At 43.5% G+C, this 25,842-nt stretch overlaps 1 protein-coding gene across 7 annotated transcripts in view; it reads left to right on the top strand.

Annotated features, from left to right (window-relative positions):
- The window catches only part of LOC119295979 (ATP-dependent DNA helicase At3g02060, chloroplastic-like), a 34,498-nt gene that overhangs the window by 2,013 nt on the left and 6,643 nt on the right, over positions 1–25,842 (top strand). For 5 of the 7 annotated variants that reach the window (XM_037574400.1, XM_037574399.1, XM_037574398.1 and 2 more), the window contains exons 2-13: positions 472–697; positions 1,290–1,535; positions 1,937–2,071; positions 2,353–2,477; positions 2,667–2,806; positions 11,508–11,578; positions 11,962–12,123; positions 12,232–12,318; positions 17,385–17,558; positions 19,946–19,990; positions 20,201–20,371; positions 20,448–20,633. In XM_037574400.1, the coding sequence (XP_037430297.1) occupies positions 472–697; positions 1,290–1,535; positions 1,937–2,071; positions 2,353–2,477; positions 2,667–2,806; positions 11,508–11,578; positions 11,962–12,123; positions 12,232–12,318; positions 17,385–17,558; positions 19,946–19,990; positions 20,201–20,371; positions 20,448–20,633 (1,768 nt within the window). Of the gene's footprint in view, positions 1–471; positions 698–1,289; positions 1,536–1,936; positions 2,072–2,352; positions 2,478–2,666; positions 2,807–11,507; positions 11,579–11,961; positions 12,124–12,231; positions 12,319–17,384; positions 17,559–19,945; positions 19,991–20,200; positions 20,372–20,447; positions 20,634–23,136; positions 23,264–25,842 lie in introns of those variants that run through there. The other 2 variants (XM_037574401.1, XM_037574402.1) reach the window with 2 other exon arrangements.

Genomic DNA, 25,842 nt, shown 5'->3' with positions numbered 1-25,842 from the left:
CGGTCTTGTACTACTGATCTTTGGATTTTTTTCTTTTAATCCCAGCTCCTCCCAGAGGCTGGGTACTATAGACCCAAAGTGGTCGGACCCTTCCCTGGACCCTGCGCAAGCGGGAGCTACATGCACCAGGTTGCCCAGCTCCTCCCAGACCTCCATTGCGCGGGCACATTGAAACTAGCAATGTTGAGTGTCTTCATAACCTATCTTACAATTGCCAAGTTTATGTGAGGTGCATGCCATATTTCCCAGTTTTCAAGTTTGATGCCAATTTAAAAGAATGTGATTCCTGATCCGAGTAGTTGCATGAATTTGCATCTTTTCAGCACTAGACCTAGTTTGCACCTCTTGTTTAGCTACCTGGTATCTGTGCTTAAATTTTGATTTACGTGCTATGTTGTGGGATGGTCACTTGAGTTTGATGGAAAACAAAAATGCACGTTGACCATTTATCCAGTTTGAACTTTTATGCAGTCCTCATGAGAAAAAGAGGCCAAGGAATCTAAGCAAGCTGAATGATCCTTCTACATGGGAGAAGAGGAGGCTGAAAGGAAAGCTTGCTGTTCAGAAGATGGTGGTCAACTTGATGGAGTTATATTTACAAAGGATGAGGCAGAGAAGGCCGCCATACCGAAAGCCTGAGGCGATGGATCAGTTTGCTTCTGAATTTCCTTACGAGCCTACCCCAGACCAAAACCAGGTTTGCTCTCAACTAAAAGCTGTGTTCTTTTCTTCATGCAGTTAATATTCTTGATAAAATTGGCAATCTTCATGGATATGGTTGGCAACCATATGTTCGCCTGTTGTTTGTTTACATCAAGGGTGAAACATAAGGCAATGATAGTTTGTTTGCTTCTGAGGTCAGAAACACTTTGTTTGGGTTACTTCACGTCAGCTTGGAAGCTTAAATTCAGATCTTTTTACATTTTAAACTTGCTTCAGAAATTTGAAATTACCTATTCATTTCCTGTATATGATACTTGTTGTGAGTACAGATTTCCATTACGCTGTAGTGTGGACAACTTTAAGATTTTCCGTGTCTGTTCTGACACAATAAACGTAAGGTTGTTGAATGATCTTGGTTGACTTGTGTAGAAATCCATCTTCAGATATACATAACCTTTGGCACATTACTGATTACTATTTATTTCCAGTCATTGCCAATTTTTTCTTTTGCTTCTCACCTTCTTTAAACTTCTTACCATGCCTGGGGTTTCTTTTCTTATCTACTTACACTGTTATTGAATAATCTTAAAAAGAGCTTTTTTTAACGGTGTTCATTCTGATGACAGGCTTTCATAGATATTGAGAATGATCTAACTGAAAGGGAAACACCAATGGACAGATTGATCTGTGGAGATGTCGGGTTTGGTAAAACGGAAGTTGCAATGCGTGCTATATTCATCGTTGTATCTACAGGATATCAAGCTATGGTTCTCGCACCAACTGTAATACTAGCCAATCAACACTATGATGTAATGTCTGAGCGTTTCTCCAACTACCCTGACATAAAGGTCGCCATATTCAGCGGTGCTCAGGTATGCCACGATACAAATTGAGTTTAACCCATAATACAGCTCATCATGTATAATTATCTTTCTTTGTTTATGTTTCCAAACCATAATTTTAGTAATTATTTAACTATTTAGTTTGTGTAATTCATCTTGACCCTAGAAAGCATTCCACTCTAGTTTCGTTGTAATACTCTAATTTGTATATGTGGTTTGTGTTGTAGCTATACTAAATAATGTTTATATAATCTATACTGCGTTATGCAATCTGTGGCAGCGCCATCTCGTTTCCACTTTTCATATTTCACTGACTGTTTAACTCAAATCATGGTTAATTTTGGTAACGCGTATTATACAATGCCAAGCACGTTCGTTTGCTGAAGGGATTGACTATCATTTGCATGGCTTGGTATGTGTCTTCCTTGCAGAGCAAGGATGAAAAGGATGAGCTAATAACAAAAATTACGAATGGGCATTTGCAAATAATTGTTGGAACTCATGCTCTTCTTACAGAACGGATGGCCTATAACAATCTTGGTCTCCTAGTGGTGGATGAGGAACAGGTACTGTATAAATCGTAATGTCTCTCTCACGGTGATAGCATATCCTTGCCCTGTATTTTGACATCATTTTTGTGAGGTTGCTGGTCTAGTCTGCCAATGATACACATTAGTTTGATGGTTATAATTTGGGTACTAATAACATAAAAATGTTCTCTTTTTAGGGTATATAGAGAGCTCTGTCTTTAGTAATCTATTGAAAAGATCAGAAGATATAATACCTTTGAAGCAAACTCTGCCTATTTTTATATGCACACCTCACAAACTCCCATCTTCTCCAACAGAAGTTCGGTGTACAACAAAAGGAGAAGATTGCATCATTCAAAGCTTCTATTGATGTTCTTACCCTGTCCGCAACACCCATTCCACGCACTCTGTATCTTGCTTTAACCGGTTTCCGTGATGCAAGGTACGATTTTATTGCAGCGCTTGCCATTTTTTCACCTTCTCATTTCAGTTGGAAGGGAACTACTGCTCTTCTTAAAAGAGATGATAGTTTTCTTGTGGGCTTTTTGTTCACATAGCTTCTGTACTTCGGTTACATTCAACTTTTGAACTCCTTTTTCTGTTCTTAACAGAACTGTATGCTTGCTTTCAGTTTAATGTCTACACCACCTCCGGAAAGAGTCGCTGTCAAGACCTATGTGTCAGCATTTAGTAGAGAAAGTGCTCTATCAGCTATCAAATTGGAGTTGAAGCGTGGCGGTCAAGTTTTCTATGTTGTTCCTCGAATAAAAGGTCACATCTTCGTTATCTTCAGATGGCATTTTGTTTATGATGCAACAATAAACCTTCATAATGCATGAACCTGAAGATATAAGTCCAAATTTTTAGTTTAGTGTTTTTTTATGTGTGGCTTGTGACTATGGAAAGTAGCTGACATATGTTTCCAGAATTCAGCCGACCAGATGATGCTTTCATAAAAGTAGGCCAAGCTAAATTTTCAACAGCGTAGACCCTTTTCAGTGATTTGCATAATGGAAATTTTGCTGTAAGATACATGGCAATACGAAGTCAATGACTCGACATGGAAAAAATATATCATAAATACCCACTGATCGAAACATCATGAGTGAAGGAAACATCATGGATCATTAGCATTCGGAAACAAGAGCTTATTATTGTATCTCCTACACAAAAGTTGTACTCCCTCTGTAAAGAAATATAGACGATCTTATATTTCATTACAGAGGGAGTACTTGTTTCTTTAGTGTATTGTATTTAAGGAGGTGTTTGGTCAACACATTTGTAACGCAGTCTAATTACAGTGTTAACAAATAATGTTAAATCTTGTTTGGTTTGGTTGGCTCGTAATCTCATCACGCGGGATCAGATCCCAGCCCAATACGAAACTGATTCAGGTAGGAAACCGATGTGAATCTGAAAAACCAGGCTCTCACATAAGCAGCTCCTCTACATGAATTGAACTATCCTCCATGATCTCTTCCCGTAACAGCATTTGAACCAAACAAGTTATGATTTTTGTCGATTACGTTTACAGTCCCAGTGCTTTTCCGTTTTCCATTATGTTTACATTTGCGTTACCTGCTGGGACCAAACACCTTCTAAACATTTGCTTGGATGAATGTTGCATTTGTTGTGCATGAGTCATAATTTTATAGTATAGAATGATTCAATCATATTGTATGAAGAATTGTGCTTGCCATAATCTATCGAAATGAGGGAACTTTCAAGTTTCCTTGCATTCACCGATGGAAGGACAATGGAACAAAAGCAGATGGGGAAAGAAGAAAAGAAGGGATGCATAAAGGAAACCGAGCTCACGCAGATCGATGCAACATGGGGCGCGAGGCAGCTATGTTAGGTGCTAGGGCCGAGCCGACAAAGATATGGGGACCCGTGCTAAACTCTAAAATAGGCCCTACTGCTCTAGAAAAATAGAAGTGGTGGATGTTGAACTACTCGTTGATGGATGGAAGCAGGGGCGAGCAGCCTGGACACGACACTTCGTCACGCCAAGATCAATCAACAGTTGCGCAGACGAAGAAGAAGAGACGCGCTCGTCCAGGCAGAGGACTCATACGTAGACATACATGGATCACTCCTCAAAATTGGAGAATCACTTTAATCAAATTCTTTCAAGTGTAACAACAACAACAACAAAGCCTTTAGTCCCAAACAAGTTGGGGTAGGCTAGAGGTGAAACCCATAAGATCTCGCAACCAACTCATGGCTCTGGCACATGGATAGCAAGCTTCCACGCACCCCTGTCCATAGCTAGCTCTTTGTCGATACTCCAATCCTTCATGTCTCTCTTAACGGACTCCTCCCATGTCAAATTCGGTCGACCCCGCCCTCTCTTGACATTCTCCGCATGCTTTAGCCGTCCGCTATGCACTGGAGCATCTGGAGGCCTGTGCTGAATTTGCCCAAACCATCTCAAACGATGTTGGACAAGCTTCTCCTCAATTGGTGCTACTCCAACTCTATCTCGTATATCATCATTCCGGACTCGATCCTTCCTCGTGTGGCCACACATCCATCTCAACATACGCATCTCCGCCACACCTAACTGTTGAACATGTCGCCTTTTAGTCGGCCAACACTCCACGCCATACAACATTGCGGGTCGAACCGCGTCCTGTAGAACTTGCCTTTTAGCTTTTGTGGCACTCTCTTGTCACAGAGAATGCCAGAAGCTTGGCGCCACTTCATCCATCCGGCTTTGATTCGATGGTTCACATCTTCATCAATACCCCCATCCTCCTGCAATATTGACCCCAAATACCGAAAGGTGTCCTTCCGAGGTACCACCTGGCCATCAAGGCTAACCTCCTCCTCACACCTAGTAGTACTGAAACCGCACATCATGTACTGGTTTTAGTAAATTCTTTCAAGTGTAACACTCTAAAAAATTCAAAACCCCCGCCAGTTTGGACCTTCGGGAAACAAGAACTAAAAAATAAATAGAAGCACTTGAGAAAGATTGTTTACTTGCCTTGCCATATTCGTTTTTTTGTAGCTATCCAGGTGAGTGGGCTACGCCGGCGTTGGCGCCCCGTGATGCTTCGACGGAGTGGCTAGGTGGGCGACAATGCAAGGAAAAGCTGTGAGAAATCGGGAGGAGGCGAGAAGCCAACAAGCAAAACACATGGTTCTCACGATCAGACCAATTGATCTTGTGTGCCTCCGCGTCAATGCATGGGCGCGTTGATGGCTGCGTGAGCCTGTAGATGGGCCGTGTGCGCTTCCGTCGCTGGCTTCTAGCAGGTTTCCGGTGACCCCGATTGGGCCTCTGTGTGTCCGGTTTGTGTCTGGGCTGAACTAAGCCTATCAGAATAGCTCTACACAACTTGGGCTCTTGTGCGGTTGCATGGGCCGCACGCCTTTGGGCCTGGGTGCCATATCCTAGTCCTCCCTCCCATTAGCTGACGTGCGTAACTATTCGAAGCCGCGACTGTTGCACTTTTTGCAAAGAGAAGGACAACATGCCTTTTGGTGTCTTTGAATCGGAACGGTCACGGTAGGATGAGACACAATTTCTGTAGGACATGAGGAAGACTTGGTGGCGGCAGCCACCCCCAACAAAGTGCTGACCAAGTTGTTTGACCACAACCTGCTGTGGGTTGCGGACCGTGCCTCGTAGTCATTTGCGGCCCATGAGCTGAATCGGGAGCTCCACTCAACCCATGCCTCATCCACCGAGTTGGGCCTCGTGCTTAGCATTGAAGGCCCACCATCTGCCTGTTGTGCTCTAGGGCACAACTTCGAGCACCACCATGGGCAAGACATCCTTGGATCGATTCAACCTACTCCTTGGCTTGGCTGAATAACGCGTGTTCTTACTGGACCTAGACTCCGAGAACCCATTTGGAGGACTTATGATCTCGACGCCCCTTCCTCCGAGGAGGTGGCGCGTCACTTGAATCTGGTGGATTCACGACTAGTTCCTCCAAACATGTTGGGGCGCATCAAAAGGCAATGTCATGGCCGCCTTCACCAAGTTGCATTCACTTAATGGGCGTGGCTTTTAGGGTCTGAATGAAGCTTTGTTGATCTTTGTGCCCGATCGGCCGGATGCCTCTACTCCGAAGGACTACCACCCCATTGGCCTCACCCATCTCTTTGCCAAATTGGTGGCGAAGACCTTGGCTGCAAGCTTGTCACCGAGATTGGCTTCCTGGGTTAAGGAGAACCAATGTGCGTTCCTTAAGAACCACCGCATACATGATACTTTCATGTTGGTTCAGCAGACGACATGTGTTATGGCGCCGCTAGAAGGAGGGCGCGAGAGGGCCGGCCAGGGGCCTTTTGCCCACGGCCAGGCAAGAGGGAAGGGATTTCCTTCTTAATTCTTGCTTGATTAGATTGATACATCTCCTCTCTTTATATAGAGATGTTTACTTGACTCCCAAGCAAGGCTTACTTGACCCCTAAGCAAGCGACCCTTATCTCTAATTAACCCTAAGACTAATGGGCTATACCGCCAGCCCAGGCCCATTAGGCCCATTACGTACTCTAACACTACACCCCACCTGGACATGCAGCTTGTCCTCGAGCTGCAGCCTAACCAACTTATAACCATGACTCGACGCAACACAAACCTAACACCTAAAAACAAGCCTTTTACATCTCGGCTTGTTTTATTACTCTCAACCTGAAATGGACTGGGACGCTTTATTTTGGACCCCTCAACAAAAAGTGGACACCATCCGCACGTCGGACGTGCACGTGTACAGCCACCTGGATCCCATGGACACCACCTGGAAAAAAGGAGTGCATGTGTATGGCCACCTGGAAGTGTCGCAAGAGCGACCAGCAGAGGCGCCCTTGCGGCGGCCGGCGGCGGAAAGCAGTGGTGCTACGCGGTGCGCTCCTGTCGGTGACACCCTGCCTTCTCCCCGCCGGACGGCTGTTGGTCTGCACCGCACAGGGAAGAGTGGAGGGCTTGCGATGGAGAATGACGAGGAGGGGTGCGCCCCCCCCCCCCCAACCGCCGATGTCACAGACTTTGAGGTCACTGCCCGCAGGGAAAACAACATGCCCGCCGCCCGTGGGGGAAACCGCATGCCCAAGATCCCTGACGCAGCGGACGAGATCAAGGTCCTTTGCGCAGCGAAGGGCAACTTGGAGGAGCGGCAGCTGCAGACCACGCATCTCCCGCACACGCCGACGCGCTAGGAGGCTGCGCGCAGCAGCCTGCAGCCTCACTGCCGCCGAGACGTGGCGGGTAGGGATCCAAGACGGAAGCGGTGACATCGACGGCGGGGACTTGATCTGCTGGATGTGGACGCCCTGGGATGGCGGCGGCGCTGATGAGAACGAGGTCGTCGCAGTCCCGTCGTAGGGCATCCCATACTGGGCGGCGGAGCTGACCGGCGATGGCTGCAGCTGCAGCAGCGGCTGCTGCCGCGGAGCGCCGGGTGCGGCGGAGGCCGCCAGGAGCGGCGGCTGCCACTGTAGCCAGGGCTGGGCGGTGGTGGCGATGGATGGCAGCTGCAGCGGCCCGGCGAGCGTGGTGAAGGCCGCCTGGTGCGGCGGCTGCCATGGCGGCGCGGGGGCGGCGATGGGCGGCGCAGCCGGGTGCGGCCCGTAGGACCCGGCCAAGAACAAGTGGATCTCCTGGACCGCCTGGGTTAGGTCCCGCAGCACCCCGGACACCTCCTCCGGGGTGAGGAGAGGACGGCAGGGGCGGGCGCGACGGAGGATCCCGGCGCGGGCAGGAGCGGGGCGACGAGGTGACCGGCAGCGGAAGAGACGGGCTTGGCGGCGGTGAAGACATGATCGAACCGAAGCTAGCGGATACCAAATTGTTATGGCGCTGCTAGAAGGAGGGCGCGAGAGGGCCGGCCGGGGGCCTTTTTGCCCACGGCCGGGCAAGAGGGAAGGGATTTCCTTCTTAATTCTTGCTTGATTAGATTGATATACATCTCCTCTCTTTATATAGAGATGTTTACTTGACTCCCAAGCAAGGCTTACTTGACCCCTAAGCAAGCGACCCTTATCTCTAATTAACCCTAAGACTAACGGGCTATACCGCCAGCCCAGGCCCATTAGGCCCATTACGCACTCTAACAACATGCTACCTTCACTGGCTTAAGGGGCCTCGTGTGGTGCTCCAATTGGACCAGACGCGCGTTCGGCTCCATATCCTAGGCACTGCTCTTTAGGTGCTTTGTCGGGCAGGGTTTGGACCTTGCTTCCGCGAGTTGGTTTCCATCATCCTTTCCACGGTCAGCACACAGGTGTTTTTGATTGGAGAATCGGGGCTGCTGGTGCGGCACAGCAAGGGGCTGTGATAGGGGGTTCCGCTCTCCCCCATGCTGTTTCCATTGAACCGGCTATGGAGGTCCATATACTCCAATGTCTCGCACCGTGGGCCTTGACGTCCAGTTGTTAAGATCAAGGGCCAAGGAATAGAGGGGGTGAATAGTTCTCCGAAAATCACTACTAATTTTAACCAAGCTGGCGGTGCTTAGAGCAACTAATATTCTAGTTGATCCTTGTGACTAAAGAAGCAAACGAGTTAAAGAGTATGGCAGTGGAATAGAGTACCTTGCAAGAAAGTAAATGGTGATTGAGAGGATGCAAACACAAGGGGCTCAACGATGTTTTTCCCGTGGTACGGATAGTTGACACTCTCCTACCCCACGTTAACGGAGGCTTCGAACCAAATGGTTCTAGGATCATTCGGGGATCTTCGGTTGTGTCACCCACCAAGGGCCCACCAAGCACAACCAAATCCACCATGGCTTCCAAGAAGCCTCACTAAAGGTTCTAGGATCACTTGGGGACCTTCACAAAGTAGGTGATCTCCTTGCCCTAAAAAACTCTTGAGTTCTTCACACATTGATGACAAGGACTCTCAAGTGACTCCTAACCGTTTAGGAGGTGCATATCCTCCAAGAGTAACAAGCAAAGCAAAGTCACTTGGTAGTACTTACTCAGAAGATCTTCAATCAAAGTATCTGTCATGAACCCATAGGATCTCTCACATAGGATATGATTGTGGTGAAAATGATATGAAATTGAGGTGCAGGGTTCAAGAAAGGGAGTAGGTTTTGGCCTCAAGAATCAAGAAGTGTTCTTGAAATCACCCAACACTTGTCTTCTCGTCTTCTTTATTGCCTTGGAGCTCTCTCTATCTCTTGTGGCAGTTGGATGGAGTGAGGAGTGGGGTGGTTGCTTCCTTGCTGCCATGGAGGGGTATGGGGTTCTATAAATAGAGAGAATTTAAAATCTGCCCGTTATCTTGAAAAGATAACTAGCCGTAAGTAGTAGACGAAAATCTTCGGAACTTCTGAGCACGTTTAAATATTTGACATAAAACACAGTAGTTGGAAGTACTGGCAGAAAATAGAGCTGTGGTTCCGAACAGTAAAAGGTGGATCTTTTCTGCGAGAATAAAACTGGCTCAGAAGTATTGGGTGAAACTGTTTGCTCGGTAGTACCGCAGTAGACAAAGCAACCCTCAAATGGGAATTATTGTGCAGAAAAGCCAAAGTCACATCTCAGAGGTACCAGACAAAACTTTCACCGAGGTCCAGGACCTATATTGTGACCACATAGAGAAGCAAACCGAGAGGGCTTGGAAGTTACGGCCGGAGGTGCCAGAGCTAACAGAGAATGTCTGAATCAGAATTGGCTCGGCAATACCGAGACAAAAAAGGTGTGGTAGTTCTGGCTCCTGGATGGGTTATCTCTATAGAGGAGTAACTCTTAAGTGGCCTGGTAGTACTGAAAGAAAATCTTCGGTGGTAGTGGGGCTTAGAGATACTAGAAATTTGAGTTGGCTGGTTGGATTTTATAAGAACTTTGGTCTAGGATCTTTTCTTGGAGTTCAATTGTGCCCCTCTCGATAGAATGGTTGTCCTATACTGAACGTGAATCTTGGATTCACCAAAAACCTAGAAATTACAATCTACTCCCTCCGTTCCTAAATATTTGTCTTTCTGGAGGTTTCAACAAGTGACTACATACGGAGCAAAATGAGTGAATCTACACTCTAAATATGTCTATATACATCCGTATGTGATAGTCCATTTGAAATCACTAGAAAGATAAATATTTAGGAACGGAGGGAGTACAAGCTTGTGGTAGACAAAAAGTTATAGGTAGAGGTCATTTGTTGACTAAAATCGTTAGTCCTCTCTAATGGTTTTGTCATAAATCACCCAAACCCAATAGGTGTATCTGACAAATCTCCTTCTTTTTGGTCATTGATGACAACACCATTGAGTATATATAGCATAAATATGATGAAAATGTGCAGATTTAGGTACTTGTCATACAATTTGAGCTCCTCCCTATTTGTGTGCATTATTTGAAATTTGCTTCTAGAATGCAAATGCACATTCATTAGGTACTGTGGATACATCAAATCTATGACACATTCCAAAGGAGTGCATTGTGTGTACAAGAAAGTTAACAAAATCCCACTTGAGAAACAACACAAGCAACACATTTGAATTACATTGATGATAGGATAAACGCATAAAAGAGTAGCATTGCATGTCTCACATAACACAATAGTATAGTTTACAAGACACGCAAGAAGATTACACATGATCTTGCAAATAAGAATCAAGTCTTGTAACTAACAAAACACAGCATACTAACAAACCCTCTCCCCCCGAAACAAGGAGACCCCAAAAGCCTATACTCACATCTCCCCCTTTGGCATCAAGACACCAAAAAAGTTAGAGAGAGCAACTATCGAACCCAAAATGCTTCCAAGAAGATACATGACCACTTCTGTAAGTGACCTGGTCAAGCTTCCTATGGAAAATATGCAATAAGCAAGAATATGGGATAAAAGCTTTGGCACAAAATTGGTGTGGTCAACTGGCATTTAGAATTTCTTTTATACTTGGTTCCTTGTATGTTCGGTTCACTAGTGTCAACTGGTCTTTATGGCTTTATCAAACACTTCTTCAACATGTTTAGTTCAACCAGTTAGCCCATGGTTATAGTTATGCATATGTGTCTGAACCTTGAAGACCCAAAACAGCGTAACATGCTGAAGATAGCCGCATTACATGTCTGCAGGTGCTTGGTAGACACCAGTTGAGAACTTGAGATGAGAGATGAACTGGAGAGAATAGTTTGATTGTTCTTGCTTGACTCAAAAGCAGATACATGATGTCCTTATATAAAGCATGCTCAGGTTTTTGACCTCTCCTAATATGACTGGGGCTGGTAGACCTTTTCAAATACGGTTGGACTCTTCAATAATCCAATTCATTTGTCACCGTCTCTGTTGCTATTCTCTCTCATGATCTCCCATGCTGCTGCTCCTTGATACAGTAGACTCATGTCCACATAATACGGTTGCCCTTTTTTAATATGTTATGAACTCATGATGCACCGGATCTAATCTGAGATGAGGCGCATTTATTTAAACTAGTTGGCATAGCAATGCACTTTGGTCTTCTAAAGTATCTATGCAGTAAACATGTTTCATTTCTTATTCAAACAGCCATAGACGATGTATTGCAATTTCTCAAGGACTCTCTTCCAGATGTACCAATGGCTATTGCTCATGGAAAGGTTAGTCGGCTAAGCTGATTCAGAATGCAAGAATTCTGCATTTACAACATAATATCTTGAATACTATCTACATTTGTGTGCACTGCTTTGTGTTAAAGGCCAAAGTGCAAGTTTCTACTAATGAAGTTTAGGCTATCTAGTTAGGAAATATGCAACTTATATTTACTGGGGGCCATTCGCTGGTATATATACATGTATAAGTGGTAAATATGCAGGAAACCCCTCATACAATGGGGAAAATATAGAGGCTATACATGGAACATAATATAGCTCTTTAACACATTTGATGTTAGAACTTCGATACTTATTTATGTTCTTGTTGCATAGATGAATGGTGCTTTGGCTTCAATGACCAATCTTATTGCTATATGTTTTTCCCACAGAAAGTGTCAAAGAATATACAACTTGCTATGGAAAAGTTTTCTTGTGGGGAAATAAAGATTCTTGTATGCACACATATCATTGAAAGTGGAATAGATATTCCAAATGCCAACACAATGATTGTCCAGTATGCAGAACTATTTGGGCTCGCGCAGCTGTATCAGGTGGTTTTAGTTCTCAGTGTTTTACTTTGCCTTTTTTTTGGCAAAAAAATTGTTGTATGAAATCTGAGGTCTGGACCTCAAGTTCGCTGCTTTTCTTTTCAACCGCAGTTGCGAGGAAGAGTAGGAAGATCAGGCAGAGAGGGTTTCACATACCTCTTCTACACTGACAAGTCTTTGCTTTCCAGAATTGCCATGGTGAGCTGCTGCAAGAGTGCTTTATAATTTTTTGTTTTTGTCTAATATATTTATGCTCATAGCATTCAATGTACCTGATGCTGAAAGCATATTCAAACATCAACATAAAATGTTCTAACCACCATCTCCAGCTTCTCCTTTCTTTCCTGCAGCTTTAAGGCATAATATAATGTTCTCCAGCCCTTACTGAACTTTGCATGAGTATTAGTTCATTGTCTAAGCAATTTTCTGATAAGTGGGGTCACCTTCTCTTGGTGGTTCTAGAAGCAGCACTCAAGAGTGTGGGGTACTAATATACTCCATCTCCATTCTTCTGGCATCTTGTTTGCCCGAAAAATGAGGTTGAAAAGCTTGGTTAGCCATACTATTGCTATGTCCCCGAGGCCTTTCCACACCTCAATGGGGATACAATCAGGGCCCATCGCCTTGCCTCCTTTCATCCTTTTTAAAGCTTCCTTGACCCCAGACTCTTGGATTCGCCGCACAAAACGCATGCTGGTCTCATCAAAGGAGTCACCCAGTTCAATGGTAGAACTCTCATTCTCCCCATTGAACAGCTTGTCGAAGTACTCCCGCCATCTATGCTTAATCTCCTCGTCCTTCACCAAGAGTTGGTCTGCTCCGTCCTTGATGCATTTGACTTGGCCAATATCCCTCGTCTTCCTCTCTTGGATCTTGGCCATCTTATAGATGCCCCTTTCGCCTTCCTTCGTGCCTAACCGTTGGTAGAGGTCCTCATATGCCCGACCCCTTGCTTCGCTTTGCGGCCTTCGCCATCTTGTACTTCTCTATGTTGTCTGCACTCCTATTCAGGTATAGGCGTCTGAAGCAATCTTTCTTCTCTTTTATCGCCTTCTGGACATCACATTCCACCACCAGGTATCCTTATCTTCGCTTCTCCTTCCCTTGGACACTCCAAACTCCTCTGAGGCCACCTTACAAATGCAAGTCGCCATCTTCATCCACACATTGTCCGCATCCCCTCCTTCCTCCCAAGGGCCCTCCTTAATGTCCCTCTCCTTGAACGCCACAATCATGTCGTAGGCTAGAGCAAATCTTAAGACATCTTCTCCTTGATTCTTGATGCCATAGCCAAAGCCCCCATGTGCCCCTTCAAAACCTGTGTTAGATGTACCCACGTGGCCATTGAGGTCTCCTCTTATGAAGAGCTTCTCGCCAATCGGTACACTCCTAACATGTCTTCCAGGCCTTCCTAGAACTCCCTCTTGGTGTTCTCATTGTGGCCTACTTGCGGGGCATACGCGCTGATAACATTGAGAACTAAGTTAAGTCCCCAACTACCAGCTTGACCAGGATAATCCGGTCCCCACGTTTCTTGACGTCTACCACTCCATACTTGAGGCTCGTGTTGATCAAGATGCCTACGCCATTTCTGTTGCAGCCGTCCCCGTGTACCACAACTTGAAGCCGGTATCCTCCACCTCCTTCGCCTTCTGTCCCCTCCATTTGGTTTCTTGGACGCAAAGGATATCAACACCTCTCCTCATCGCTGCATCAACTAGCTCCCGAAGCTTCCCTGTCAGAGACCCTACGTTCCAGCTACCTAAGCGAATCCTCCTAGGCTCGGCTAGCTTCCTTACCCTTCGCACTCGTCGATTCAAATGCGAAGACCCTTGTTCATTTTCCACTACATCCGGGCACCGATGTAGCGCGCCACTAAGGATGCGACGACCCGATCCTCGCTCACTTGCCACCGTATCCGGATCAAGATACGGCGCGCCACCAGGGGGGTGACGGGTTTGCAACCACATCCGGGTTCCGATGTGGCGCGTCGCTGAGAGGGTTACGCCCCAACGAAAATCTTTTGGGTTTTATCTCCATAATAAGAGTGGTGAGTTTTTACGTTGGCTCGCCAAACCTATCACAACCCTCCTCCTTTACCTGGACCGGCTATGTTGAGACAACATAGGCGGAGTTACACTTCAACACAAACGACCCTTTTTAGTGGTGGCGAGAAGTTTCGTTAGATTTCTAGACCAACTCTCTTCCCCGTGCCTCGCCGTGGATCTCGGGGTAGTGCCGGCGATTGTAACATCCCCGGGTGGTACAGAACTCTATATTGTCTATGCTCATCCTGCTTAGCCCTATTGCAGCCTATCAAGTACTTTCTTTGGTGCCTGCATGGAGAACGTACCCAGTGCACCAGCCCAACTGATGCACCGGCTGCACCAATGGCTTTTGAGCTGTTGCCTGTTGGACATGGAACTGAGGGTTGGGAGTAGGCTGCAAGATGGACTGATCAAACATTTGCAAAAAGGACCTCATACTATGCTAAAATCAACCCCTGCTTCACTCTCCTTTCCTATAATTGAATCAATGTCATTTCTTTCTCCAAACATAAATATGTTCATATATGTTGAGCCATACGTCTGAATTTGATTTTAATCTGACCACCATTTTTCTTTTGAAGAGATGTTTGAAACAAGATCAATGTTGAATATATTTTTCAAAATTGTCTTTTTTTTTCAAACTTAACCATAACACATATTTTTTATATTAAAACTTAGATTTATTTTATAAGTTCTGTAACTTTGCCTCTCCCTCCATACATCGATCCCACGTACATATGCTTAAATTATGTTACAAAAATATAAGAAATAGAATTTCAAAAACATATTCAACACTGATCTTGTTTCAAAGATCTCATCAAGACAAAGTTGCCAGTCAAGATGGAATCGAAACCAGACATTTGCTTCAAAATATATGACCATTGTTGTGTTTGGGCTAAAAAAAATTAAACGCACAGATTTATTGATGGAAGAGTGGGATGTGAAGTGCGGGTTGAAACTACAAGGTTGCTTCTGCAAATATGATGTGGTCCAACTTTTGACCAAAATCTGATCCGTTGCTTTTTTCATCTAGTGGTCCAAAAGCTATTGGTGCACCTGGTTCACAGACTGGGCTGGTGCAGCGGATATGTTCTTGCCTACATGTCCCAAGCTTAATCACATGCACTGTTTGTTCCATTGCTTTTTCTTGTCGAACACACATCTAAACGCTGTCATTTTGTATGAGAAGAACGGCACACTAAAACTGCAGAAGTTGTAGAGGTATCTGGTGGTCTGGCTTGCAACGACAATCTCCAAAGCTCTTTAGTTCCAACCAACTTCTCACTGCTCTGCCTCGATCAATATCACCTCAACCAAAGCCCCGTTAAAGATGCACAAGTAGTGCAGAAGTGGAATCCGCTAGAGTCAGGATGATGGGCGTATGCTCTGCAGCTGTTTCAAGCCATAAATTGAGCTTGTCGTCTACAGGTCCAATACTCCCAATTTTGGCACCATTGCAGCGGCTCAATAGGTTTAAGATTCAATAGCTTTCTCATTCTACTCTTTCACAGAGTAATGCTGAACATCAATTTGAAAGTGATGATAGAAGCAGGAGTTCCTTCAGGCTGTTAGATTTATATACATTTAGCCGTGTTCCCCTTTGTATTTCTCCCTTTCTATAAGGGGTCTTCTGCATATTATACCACATCTGTACGTGTATATATACTGGCCTATGGCCACCTGGAAATACAATAACAACAACAACAACAACAAAGCCTTTAGTCCCAAACAAGTTGGGGTAGGCTAGAGGTGAAACCCATAAGATCTCGCAACCAACTCATGGTTCTAGCACATGGATAGCAAAGCTTCCACGCACCCCTGTCCATGGCTAGTTCTCTGTCGATACTCCAGTCCTTCAGATCCCTCTTTACGGACTCCTCCCAGGTCAAGTTCGGTCTACCCCGACCTCTCTTGACATTATCGGCGCACGTTAGCCGGTTGGCATGCACTGGCGCTTCTGGAGGCCTGCGCTGAATATGCCCAAACCATCTCAGATGATATGGCCACCTGGAAATACAAGTTGCATATTTCCTAACACAAGCATCCAAGAAAGAAGTAAAGATCGAAATCGACCTTTCCAAGAAGAATGCCAAGTAAACAGATTTTTCAGAGTACTCGCCAGAAGATGTCCACTGTCCAGTGCCAAAACAAATGATCCTCCAGCTCTTTAGATAATCATATTTGATTGACTATGGCAGCTAGGTTAGGGTACCCCATGATTCCCTTGGACACCAAGCTCGTTTGTGATGTCGTGTACCCATAGGCCTTGAGGTAGATCCTCGCTCTGTCATCCCCCAAACTGTGTGTGTGTGTGTGCGCGCGCGCGCGTGTATCTGCCAACTGCCATAGAACCATAGTTGTGAGTGTTAAGGAGTAATAGTATATGTCCAGGTCTCTCTACGTAGTCGTATTAGTCTATATTTCATTTCTTTTACCTCAAGTCTTTTGTTCTATATATTTGCCCCATGGGCTTTGCATTACAATCTGGTATCAGAGGCTAGGTTTCTCTCTCTCATGTGCAACACATGCTCTTCTTCCCCACAGATCAGTTTTTTTTTTTGTTAGCATTAGTATCGGTATATGTCTCTTTATGTACTCATATTAGTCTTGATTTCCTTCCGTACCCCAAGTCGATTGTATTATATATTTCCCCCTTGGGCTAGGCAATACATCTACGTTGCTCCTCTAGCATGGTACCAAAGCCCAGGTTTAGTTGTTTTTAAGCACACCACTGCTCGTGCTCTCGGCCGATTCGAGTCCGTGACCAAGGATAACAGCGAGTTCCATGGTTGATTGCCCATTAATCCATCTGTCCAGCTAGAATCTCATTTGCTCCTCGTTGCCGAAGATCGCCGTTGGTGATGCATGTAGCATCAACATGACAATCCAGCTTCAATTCATCCTCAACTACTGAAAGCTACAATTCCTCCACTACACAGATTGGGCTTTTGGGGAGAAAGAAACTCTTTACACATCCATTATGCTTTTTCAACAAGAGGTCCCACATAAAACAGTAAGTTTTTTTCAAAACCTTCCTTTGGAAGGCCAGGAGATCATCTTACCTTGAACATTACAAGGCAATGTTCTGTTTAGGACAGACAATAAATTCCAACTTCATTGACCCAAAATATAGCTAACTTTAAACAATGTGTTTTCCCTGCAATCTAATAGATCTTTTCATATCTTCATCTGCAAACTTAATGTTTCCATCTGCAGGATAGACTTGGAGCTATTGAAGAGCATTCTGATCTCGGTCAAGGTTTCCATGTCGCAGAGAAGGATATGGGTATTAGGGGATTTGGAAGCATGTTTGGTGAGCAACAATCTGGAGACGTTGCAAATGTTGGCATCGATCTGTTCTTTGATATGCTTTTTGATAGCTTGTCCAAGGTATCGTCATTTTAGTCAACCGCAAGTTCTGAGAGGTGTGCCTCCCATTTTAATTAATACTAGATGATACCCCCGCGTTGCTGCAGGAATTAGTTGCAATATACTTGAATGAGATTTGGTTGTAGAAAGCATGAATATTAGAACTAAAGCTGAAAAATATATGATTTATTGTACTTGATTATTGTATAGTTATAAAATATTTATTGAATATAAGTACCATACTAGCACAATATAACATTAAATTCCATGCATGGTTGGATTTTGAGGTGCGCCTTTTCCCATACATGGTTGCATGTTGAGGTGGCATGCTTGCATGTTGAGATAAATAAGTTAGTGGGGATCATCTGTTTAGTTATATACTCCCTCCTTCCCAAAATAAGTGTCTCAACTTTAGTACAACGTTGTACTAAGGTTAAGACACTTATTTTGGGACGGAGGGAGTATGATATATGATATATTGCTTTCCACTATCACAAAAGCTACCTACTTGTTCTGTTACAGAAAAAGTCCAGTTTAGTCCCTCAAACTATTCATAAGGAGTGTTTTACCATTTAGTCCATTTTGTGTCTCACCTAACCACCTCAACTTTTAAAACTGCATCACTTCACCTTTTACGATGATTTCTAAGGTGTTTATGCCCTTGTAGCAGCCACTGAACCTGGTTTTGCATATGTGTCAGCTGCATCATGCTTTCGTCCTCTCCAACTCCCATATCTCCCTCGCAAAATCTGTTATATGTCGCCGCTTATTTTTTTGTCGAGCATGTGTTCTCATGCTCACGTTTTAATCCAAGCATCTGATACTTCATCAACATGCTCTTTGCTGATGGGCCATAGAATTTAGTGCCCTCATGCTCACGTTGATCCAAGCATCTGATACTACATCAACATGCTATTTGCTGATGGGCCATAGAATTTAGTGCCCATTCTCCAACTAGAAAGGTAAATCCAAGCATGCATCTATCCCCTTGTTCTCGGACCCCCTCTCTGGTTAGGACAGTGAGGCTGCCTGTGGTGGCCCCAAAGGCACTTTGTGTTCGTGGGCGCTACTACCTTTAGAAAACCATTATAGTCGGTAGAGTGAACTGGTGTTGGAAGTGGGGTTAAGCGAGATGGAAAATAGTTAGGTGTCAAGTACCCCTCATTGATAGTTCCATGGAGTAAAGTGGACTTACTCCTTCTATGATCATCGTTGTTCCATGCTGCCTAGTGGATTTGGCAATCAGTTTATTTTTATATCCTCTTAGATAACCAACACAAAAACTGAACCATTTCTTTGCACCATTCACGGTCCAAGTCTTGGCACATTTTATAAGCCATATCCGGTTATGTAAAGGCTGTTCATAATACAAGCTATTATTCTACTTCCCATATATGTATTTATGTATTTGCATTGGTGGTGCTAAACCGCTAGTTCATGTTGGAATTGATCTTGTTATTGGTGTTAAGCATATAGGATTAGATCATGTTTAATTTGTTGTATGGTGTCATAGCCATGTAGAGTTGCATCAGTGTTACTAAGTTATGGTTAGTTGCATGCTCGGCAACATGGTGTAGCAGCTGAATCAGCAGCACAGAGATAGAGCGAGTGCATGCGAGTGGATCGGAAAGCTAGGAGATGAGCGGGCGTGACTTTGCTTTAGTTAGACTTAGTCATGTACGTGTGTATTAGGTGACCAAGGGACTAGTGCATGTGGAGAGATGTGACCTACGTGCACATGTATTAGTGTGGTCAGGCTGTGTTGGTGTGAGGCTGCATGCATACAGTTTGTTTGGCCGAGTCGTTGCCGTTGAGGAGAAGCCGTGCAAGTGCCGGACGTGTGCGTGTGTAGCTAGCCTGAGAGAAAAGTGGATCAAGCAGTTGTGTGCTTGACCATGTGTGTGCGTGCGCGTGAGTTATATAAAGCCATGTAACCAGGTTGGTTAGTATGTGATGAGAGGAAAACGCTCTGGCTAAAAGGCATCAGCCGAGCACCAGATAAATTCCTGCGTGTGTGTTCTTCTTTTGTTCACCACCCTTGTGTTAATCTCCTGGGCTATAAGACAGCTGTTCACCTGGTGCTGTGTTACGATGCGGTAGTCGTCACATGGTTATATATTTCCTTGTGGTTTCTTGTGGCGCATATACATCGCATAATGTTTATTAGTGTCTCGTTCATGGGGTCTATATCATGGTGAGCTTTATGTCTTGTAGTTATTCATCGGAGGAAAACCAATGCATTTCCATCTTTGCCCTCATTGTGCGTGCAATGTATTTGTATTTCAGTATTGTTATTTTAAAGATGTTTAACTCATTCTGTGAGCCAAATTTCCTTCTAAAAATTATGTCATGGTGTGTTTTTTGATGTGATTATTTTGAGTCTTGACAATTTTTTTTTCTGCTTTTAGGTTGATCACTTTCGTCTTAAACCCATTCCTTATAAAGATGTTCAGGTAAACCTAAAACATCTCATTTGTTGTGTCAAATAGCTTCATGTAATCATGACTAATTTCATTCAAATGATTTTTTACCTTCTTGTATTCATGAATGTTACTCCCTCTGTAAAGAAATATAAGAGCGTTTAGATGACTACTTTAGTGATCTACACACTCTTATATTTCTTTAGGAGGGAGTACATCTGATTTGCTATATTCTTTCCACAGCTGGACATTAACATTTCTCCGCATCTCTCTTCTGAATACATAAGTTATCTTGAAAATCCTGTTGAATTGCTCAATGAAGCAGCGAAAGCTGCAGAACAAGATATATGGAACTTAATGCAATTCACAGAAGATCTTCGTCAACAGTATGGGAAGGAGCCCCGTGATATGGAGGTCTGCTGTTGCTAAAATTTCATGTGGATATTAAGTGTTGATGATGTTAAATTTTTGTCCCTTCTTTTTTGTGTAGTTGCTATTAAAAAAGCTCTATGTAAGGCGGATGGCAGCAGATCTTGGTATCAGCCGGATATATCCATCTGGCAAAATGATCATCATGAAAACAAACATGAACAGGAAAGTTTTTAGGCTCATGGAAGAAACCATGGCTTCTGAGACGCATCGCAATTCTTTGTCATTCACTGGAAAGGAAATTAAGGTAAATATCAACAGTCTCCACATAGATCCGCTGTGAAAAGTAACAATGTGCAAGGGACAATGGTATGTAATACGGACTAGTATGCGAGAAACCCCACTTGAAGGAATCACTGAAAAATGTTGGTCTGCTAGGTTCATACATAATGGATTAGAGTCTACAATGCTTTTACATAACGGATTAAAATCCACAATGCTTAATACTCCCTCCGTCCCAAAATAAGTGTCTCAACTTTGTACTAGCTCCAGTACAAATTTGTACTAAGCTCAAGACACTTATTTTGAGACGGAGGGAGTAGTTTCATGTCCAGGAATCCATTGAATAGTGCTCCCTCTGTTCCCAAATATAAGGTATTATTTTTTCAAAAAGTCAAACTCTTCTATGCTTGACCAAGTTGTTGATATTTTTTCCATAGAAAACTTGGTCAAACATAGAAAAGTTTGATTTCTTGAAAATAATAATACACCTTATAGTTTGGAAAGGAAGGAGTACTAAATAAGTGAAAATAATTGGTTGCCGACACGCGATAGCACATTGACTCCATATATCCATAAGTTCTTCTATATTGCCAGTGTTGTACGGTTAATTTGTTGCATATTATTTGACATGTTCTCTTTTGGTGTCATGTTTTATGCATATACTTCATTTCCCCCTGAAAAGGACTGTAAACGCTGGACATGGCTTGCATGCTCATTGGTTTTGCTCCCATCCGTGCTCCACACCTACTTAATGAGCATTGGACAATTGTCTCCCTTTCGTCTCTCCAAACGTGTTTTCCCTTGAAAAAACAAATTGTAATACTATCAGAAATACCGATTGTTCTCGTTATACTAGGACAACATTTAAACTGGAGGGAAATATACATGGTTGAGCGTGCCAATGCATCCAGAATACATGGCTGAATGCCACATCTCTTAATCATTTACTAATACATACAAAACCATAGAAAATGTACCACTAATACAAACAAGAACAGATGAATTAACCAGACGGTAACAGAACAAATTAGCGACCTGGAGGCTGAAGCTCATCAATCAGCGACATTGGCCTTACCACAGCTCGAAGAAGAGGCAAATCCTTCAAATCACCAGTGAGCTGGAGTTGAAGCGAAGCAACCTCTCTTGTTCTCTGATGGCTTCTTCAAGGATTGATGCAGGGAACCATGAGGATCATGCCGAATTCACTCATAATTTTTCTTCAAGGTCTCATCCAATCGTATCCACTCTTGTGCTTCCCATCCTGCAATTGTAACCTATGCACAACTGGTGTTGAATCGGCCGCCAAGCTCTTCCATGATGCAGTATCCTCAACTTGTCCACATATAATTTTACTCTGTATTGTTCGATAATACTCTTGAAGGGGAGCCTTGGCACAGCGGTAAAGCCGTTGCCTTGCAGCCGTTGCCTTGCAGAAATGCAGGGAAAGGCTGCATAGAAAAGACCAAAAGTGGTCGGACCCTTCCCCGGACCCTACACAAGCGGGAGCTACGTGCACCGGGCTGCCCTTTTTTTGTTGTTGGATAATACTCTTATAATGCAGGTAATATAATTTTAAACCCTGTTCCATAAATCCATTCAAATCACGGATTGTGAGTGCAATACCTTGTTCAACAATTCAGGTTCAGCAAGTTATGTGCTGTCATGTGTCTGTGCACCTAAAGTGTTGCTCGAGTCTTTCTTAGTTACCTACATAAAAACAGATGAAGAAATTACATTTAACAAAAAGACAACATAACTTTAGATGTATGTTTCCTTTGCAAGGGAGATAAACTTGTGTACAGAACCAGCTTTTACTGCATTAAGGTTGTGACCAAAGTTAATACAGATTACTGAAAGGATGATTGTGTAAAGCACAAACCAGCATCCAAAAAAAATTCTTGATCAGGGAAAAGTAGAAAGTGAAGACAGACCCTTAAGACTATAAGGAGAAATGAGTTTATAAACTGGTATCACATCATAAGTCAAAGGTATGACAAGTCAAAGGTGCCATTGTACCAAAGCCTCCTTGGTTCTCCAACTCTTCTGACTACACAAATGACATAGCCACACAGCACACTTGCCTGATCAGACAAAAAGGGCACAATTCTGATTAAGAATTTGATCATCAGCAATGACTATCATCAGACTATAAAGTTTCCATTCTTGCTGGCCATAGCATAATTAAATTATCAAACAGTTTGGCCACTCATTTATTATCAAGAATTCACAAATCCAAGAGATTGAATTATCTTAGATCTATATCATCACAAATATTTAGTATTCCAAATTGGGGACATGCTCCCCTTGACAAGACTACTCTTGACAAGACTTTTATAGTCCACACAAGCAAGTGCAACATTTATTTCCATACCCCATAGTAACTGATATTTGATAATCAAACTGAAGCTATAACTTTGAGAGATGGAAGGGTCAGCTAAAAGATTATATATATATATACACACACACACACACACACACACACACATATATATATGTAAATATAAATATATATAAATTCTTTTTTGCAGGGTATATATATATAAATTCAAATTGGCTCCTTTGGTTCTTTGTACGACTGGTACTTTTTCTCCAGCTTCAGTTTAGTTGGTTGGACTACTTTCCGAGAATCAACTAACCGACAAATCCATAGCCCAGGTATGCGCCAGAGTTGCCACAACGACCGTAGCTATCAATGGAGGTGCCGAACTCTAGCGGTTTAAGTTTCCATGGTCACACCCGCCACCTTGGTCACCATCATAGCCATTGTAGCCGCTGCTGCCGCTGTTTCCTCTGTAACCATCGGCATAGGCAGTACTCTCATTGGAGTGGCCACCTCTGCCTTGTCGTGTAGCCTACACCGCAGAGCGTGAGTCTGTCACCTCATGCATTCGGTTTTGGACCATCCAAGTGCAAGAGAAAAAAATAATTTCGTAGTTTGATCATTGAGTGTAAAAGGTACACCGTGGGTTACTGGGCTTTGAAGAAAGAAAATGTTATATTCTAGACTAACATTAGATATGTTGATGGTTAGCCTAGAGTATGGTATCATGCATGACATGATTTTGATTTTCCTTGCGTACATCATGCATGTCTGTAGCTTTAGGGTGTGTTTGGTTCGAGTCATCAGCTGGAACATAATGGGTCCGTCCCGCCCCCATAGGCTATTCTCGCGTTTGGTTCAGTCGAGGAACGAGAACCCCTCGTTATAGAGAATGGCATATTCCCTCCATATGCGGAACCTGCTCGTACCTCCGATTTGATGGAATCACGTGGATCGGCTCTTTGATCTCAAACCCTCCCACGACTCACTCACCCCAAAGGCCCAAACCCCGTCTTATCTCAGCGTCGCCGCCCCTCTCGATCTTCCACCTGCGCCGGCGACTCCCATGGATCTCGCTCTCTCTGACGGCGGACTAGGAGCGCGGCGAGTGAGCAGGTACGGTGGCTGGTACGAGCGAGGTGGGCGGCGAGATGGTATCCGGCGGCAGCGGTGGCGATTGCCAAGGAAGCCATGACGTGGTGTGAACTACCTCCGCTCCGAGTCCTTCATCACGCCTGAAAAGAGCAGAGCGGTAGATTTTGTTGCCATTTGCCTGGGATTAGAGCAGCGGCTGCAACGCATCAATGCATCAGAAAGCACAGGAAAGGAGCAGCGGCCCTGGCAGTACGGAAGAGGAGTAGCGGCTGCAACCAGGGAGCTCTTGATCTCACCCATCTGGATTGATTTCAGGGACTAACTAGATCTCTGATGGCGCGCGTTGCCGCGCCCGGCAATTGTTACTATGGAATAATAGAATTTTACATAAATAAAGTGCCACAAGATATATTTTAAAATTTAGATGGTGCAAATAATGGAAAAATATTGTAGTGCTCAGCCATACTAAGTAATGCATCAGACTGGACAAACAACATTAGTATTGGTGAAGTAGTAATACCCTATTTATTGAGGATATCAAACATATCATGCATCAAATTTTGGTTCATTGCATATCAAAATTAAGTAGATCCTAGTATGACATGCCATATAAAAGGATAGCAATATGTGCAGATCTGGTGAAATGAGTCATACAACTTCTAGTTCATAAGCCATACATCAACAACTATAGCATAATGTACATCATACTGAGCCTAGGTAGCCAAGAAATAATAAGCCGTGCATAAGCATGGAACCTCGTAATTAGTTGGTGTTGTCTACTAGTATTGAGGAACAACCGCAAGAGTGATCTTGTTCATGGAGCATATGCTAACTATTTTCAGCTAGTCAAAACCTTGTCCACATCTGAGCATTTCCACTTCAATCAAAGTTAAGATAAATGACACGGAACCAAGATGTACCCGCAAAAAAAAAAAAGCATGCCTATTGGTGATTACTCCAAGGAAAATAAGGCACCTTAAGAAATGTATGAGTAGACAATAAGTGAAAAATAATATCATCCAAAACCATCTAGACAGTAACTCGGGACAACCGTACCAATTCAAATTTACAGAGTAAGAAACTACAAATTTTGCAATTATAGTTCTGCATAATCTTGATGCGCAGTAATTTGTTAGGCTAGAGAAATATACTGTTACATCCATGTGAGCTTCAAGAAAAAAAAAACTCTCAAAAGAAGATCCTGCAGGACTGAATTGACTCTGTTGTCAAACTGAGTTCCTTGATTCTTATTCTGCAGCAGATTTTCTTCTAGAATGAAGTCCTCCACAAACTAAACACTCAATACTTTGAAGGCAAAGAAGAAACACAATACAGTTTCACAAAACCTAGATAAGTTATTTTGAATAAACAGAAAAAAGAACTATGAAAATTGAAAATAACTTTATTTTAAATTCGAGCTTACCTTGATCGCAGTTAAGAACATTAGGTTGATACAACAGCTACTTATAGACTTGGCATAGCTCGTCCTCTGACTTGTGGATGAATTCTTGTTGATAATATTAATTGTTATTAACAGAATTGTCCTGAAGGTCCCATTTTCCATCTCCAAGCTTTGTTGTCCCAGTCCACTTTAAAAGAAAAAGCGGCATTGTTCATCTATAGGACTGTACTACAGACGCGGATATCAGTGCAAGAACATAATATTATCAGATACATTATCCTCTATAGCTCTACCATCTGATCATGTAAATTTACAGTATACATTTTTACACGGAAATGAGGATAGCTCGTTTTGCCTGATACAACAGATCAAACAAAGTTATAACTGAATGTGTATTAAATCAAGAAAAACATGAAG

Source organism: Triticum dicoccoides, chromosome 4B, assembly GCF_002162155.2.
Source record: "Triticum dicoccoides isolate Atlit2015 ecotype Zavitan chromosome 4B, WEW_v2.0, whole genome shotgun sequence".
Classification (NCBI taxonomy): domain Eukaryota; kingdom Viridiplantae; phylum Streptophyta; class Magnoliopsida; order Poales; family Poaceae; genus Triticum; species Triticum dicoccoides.
This window is presented reverse-complemented; position numbering and strand designations above follow the sequence as displayed.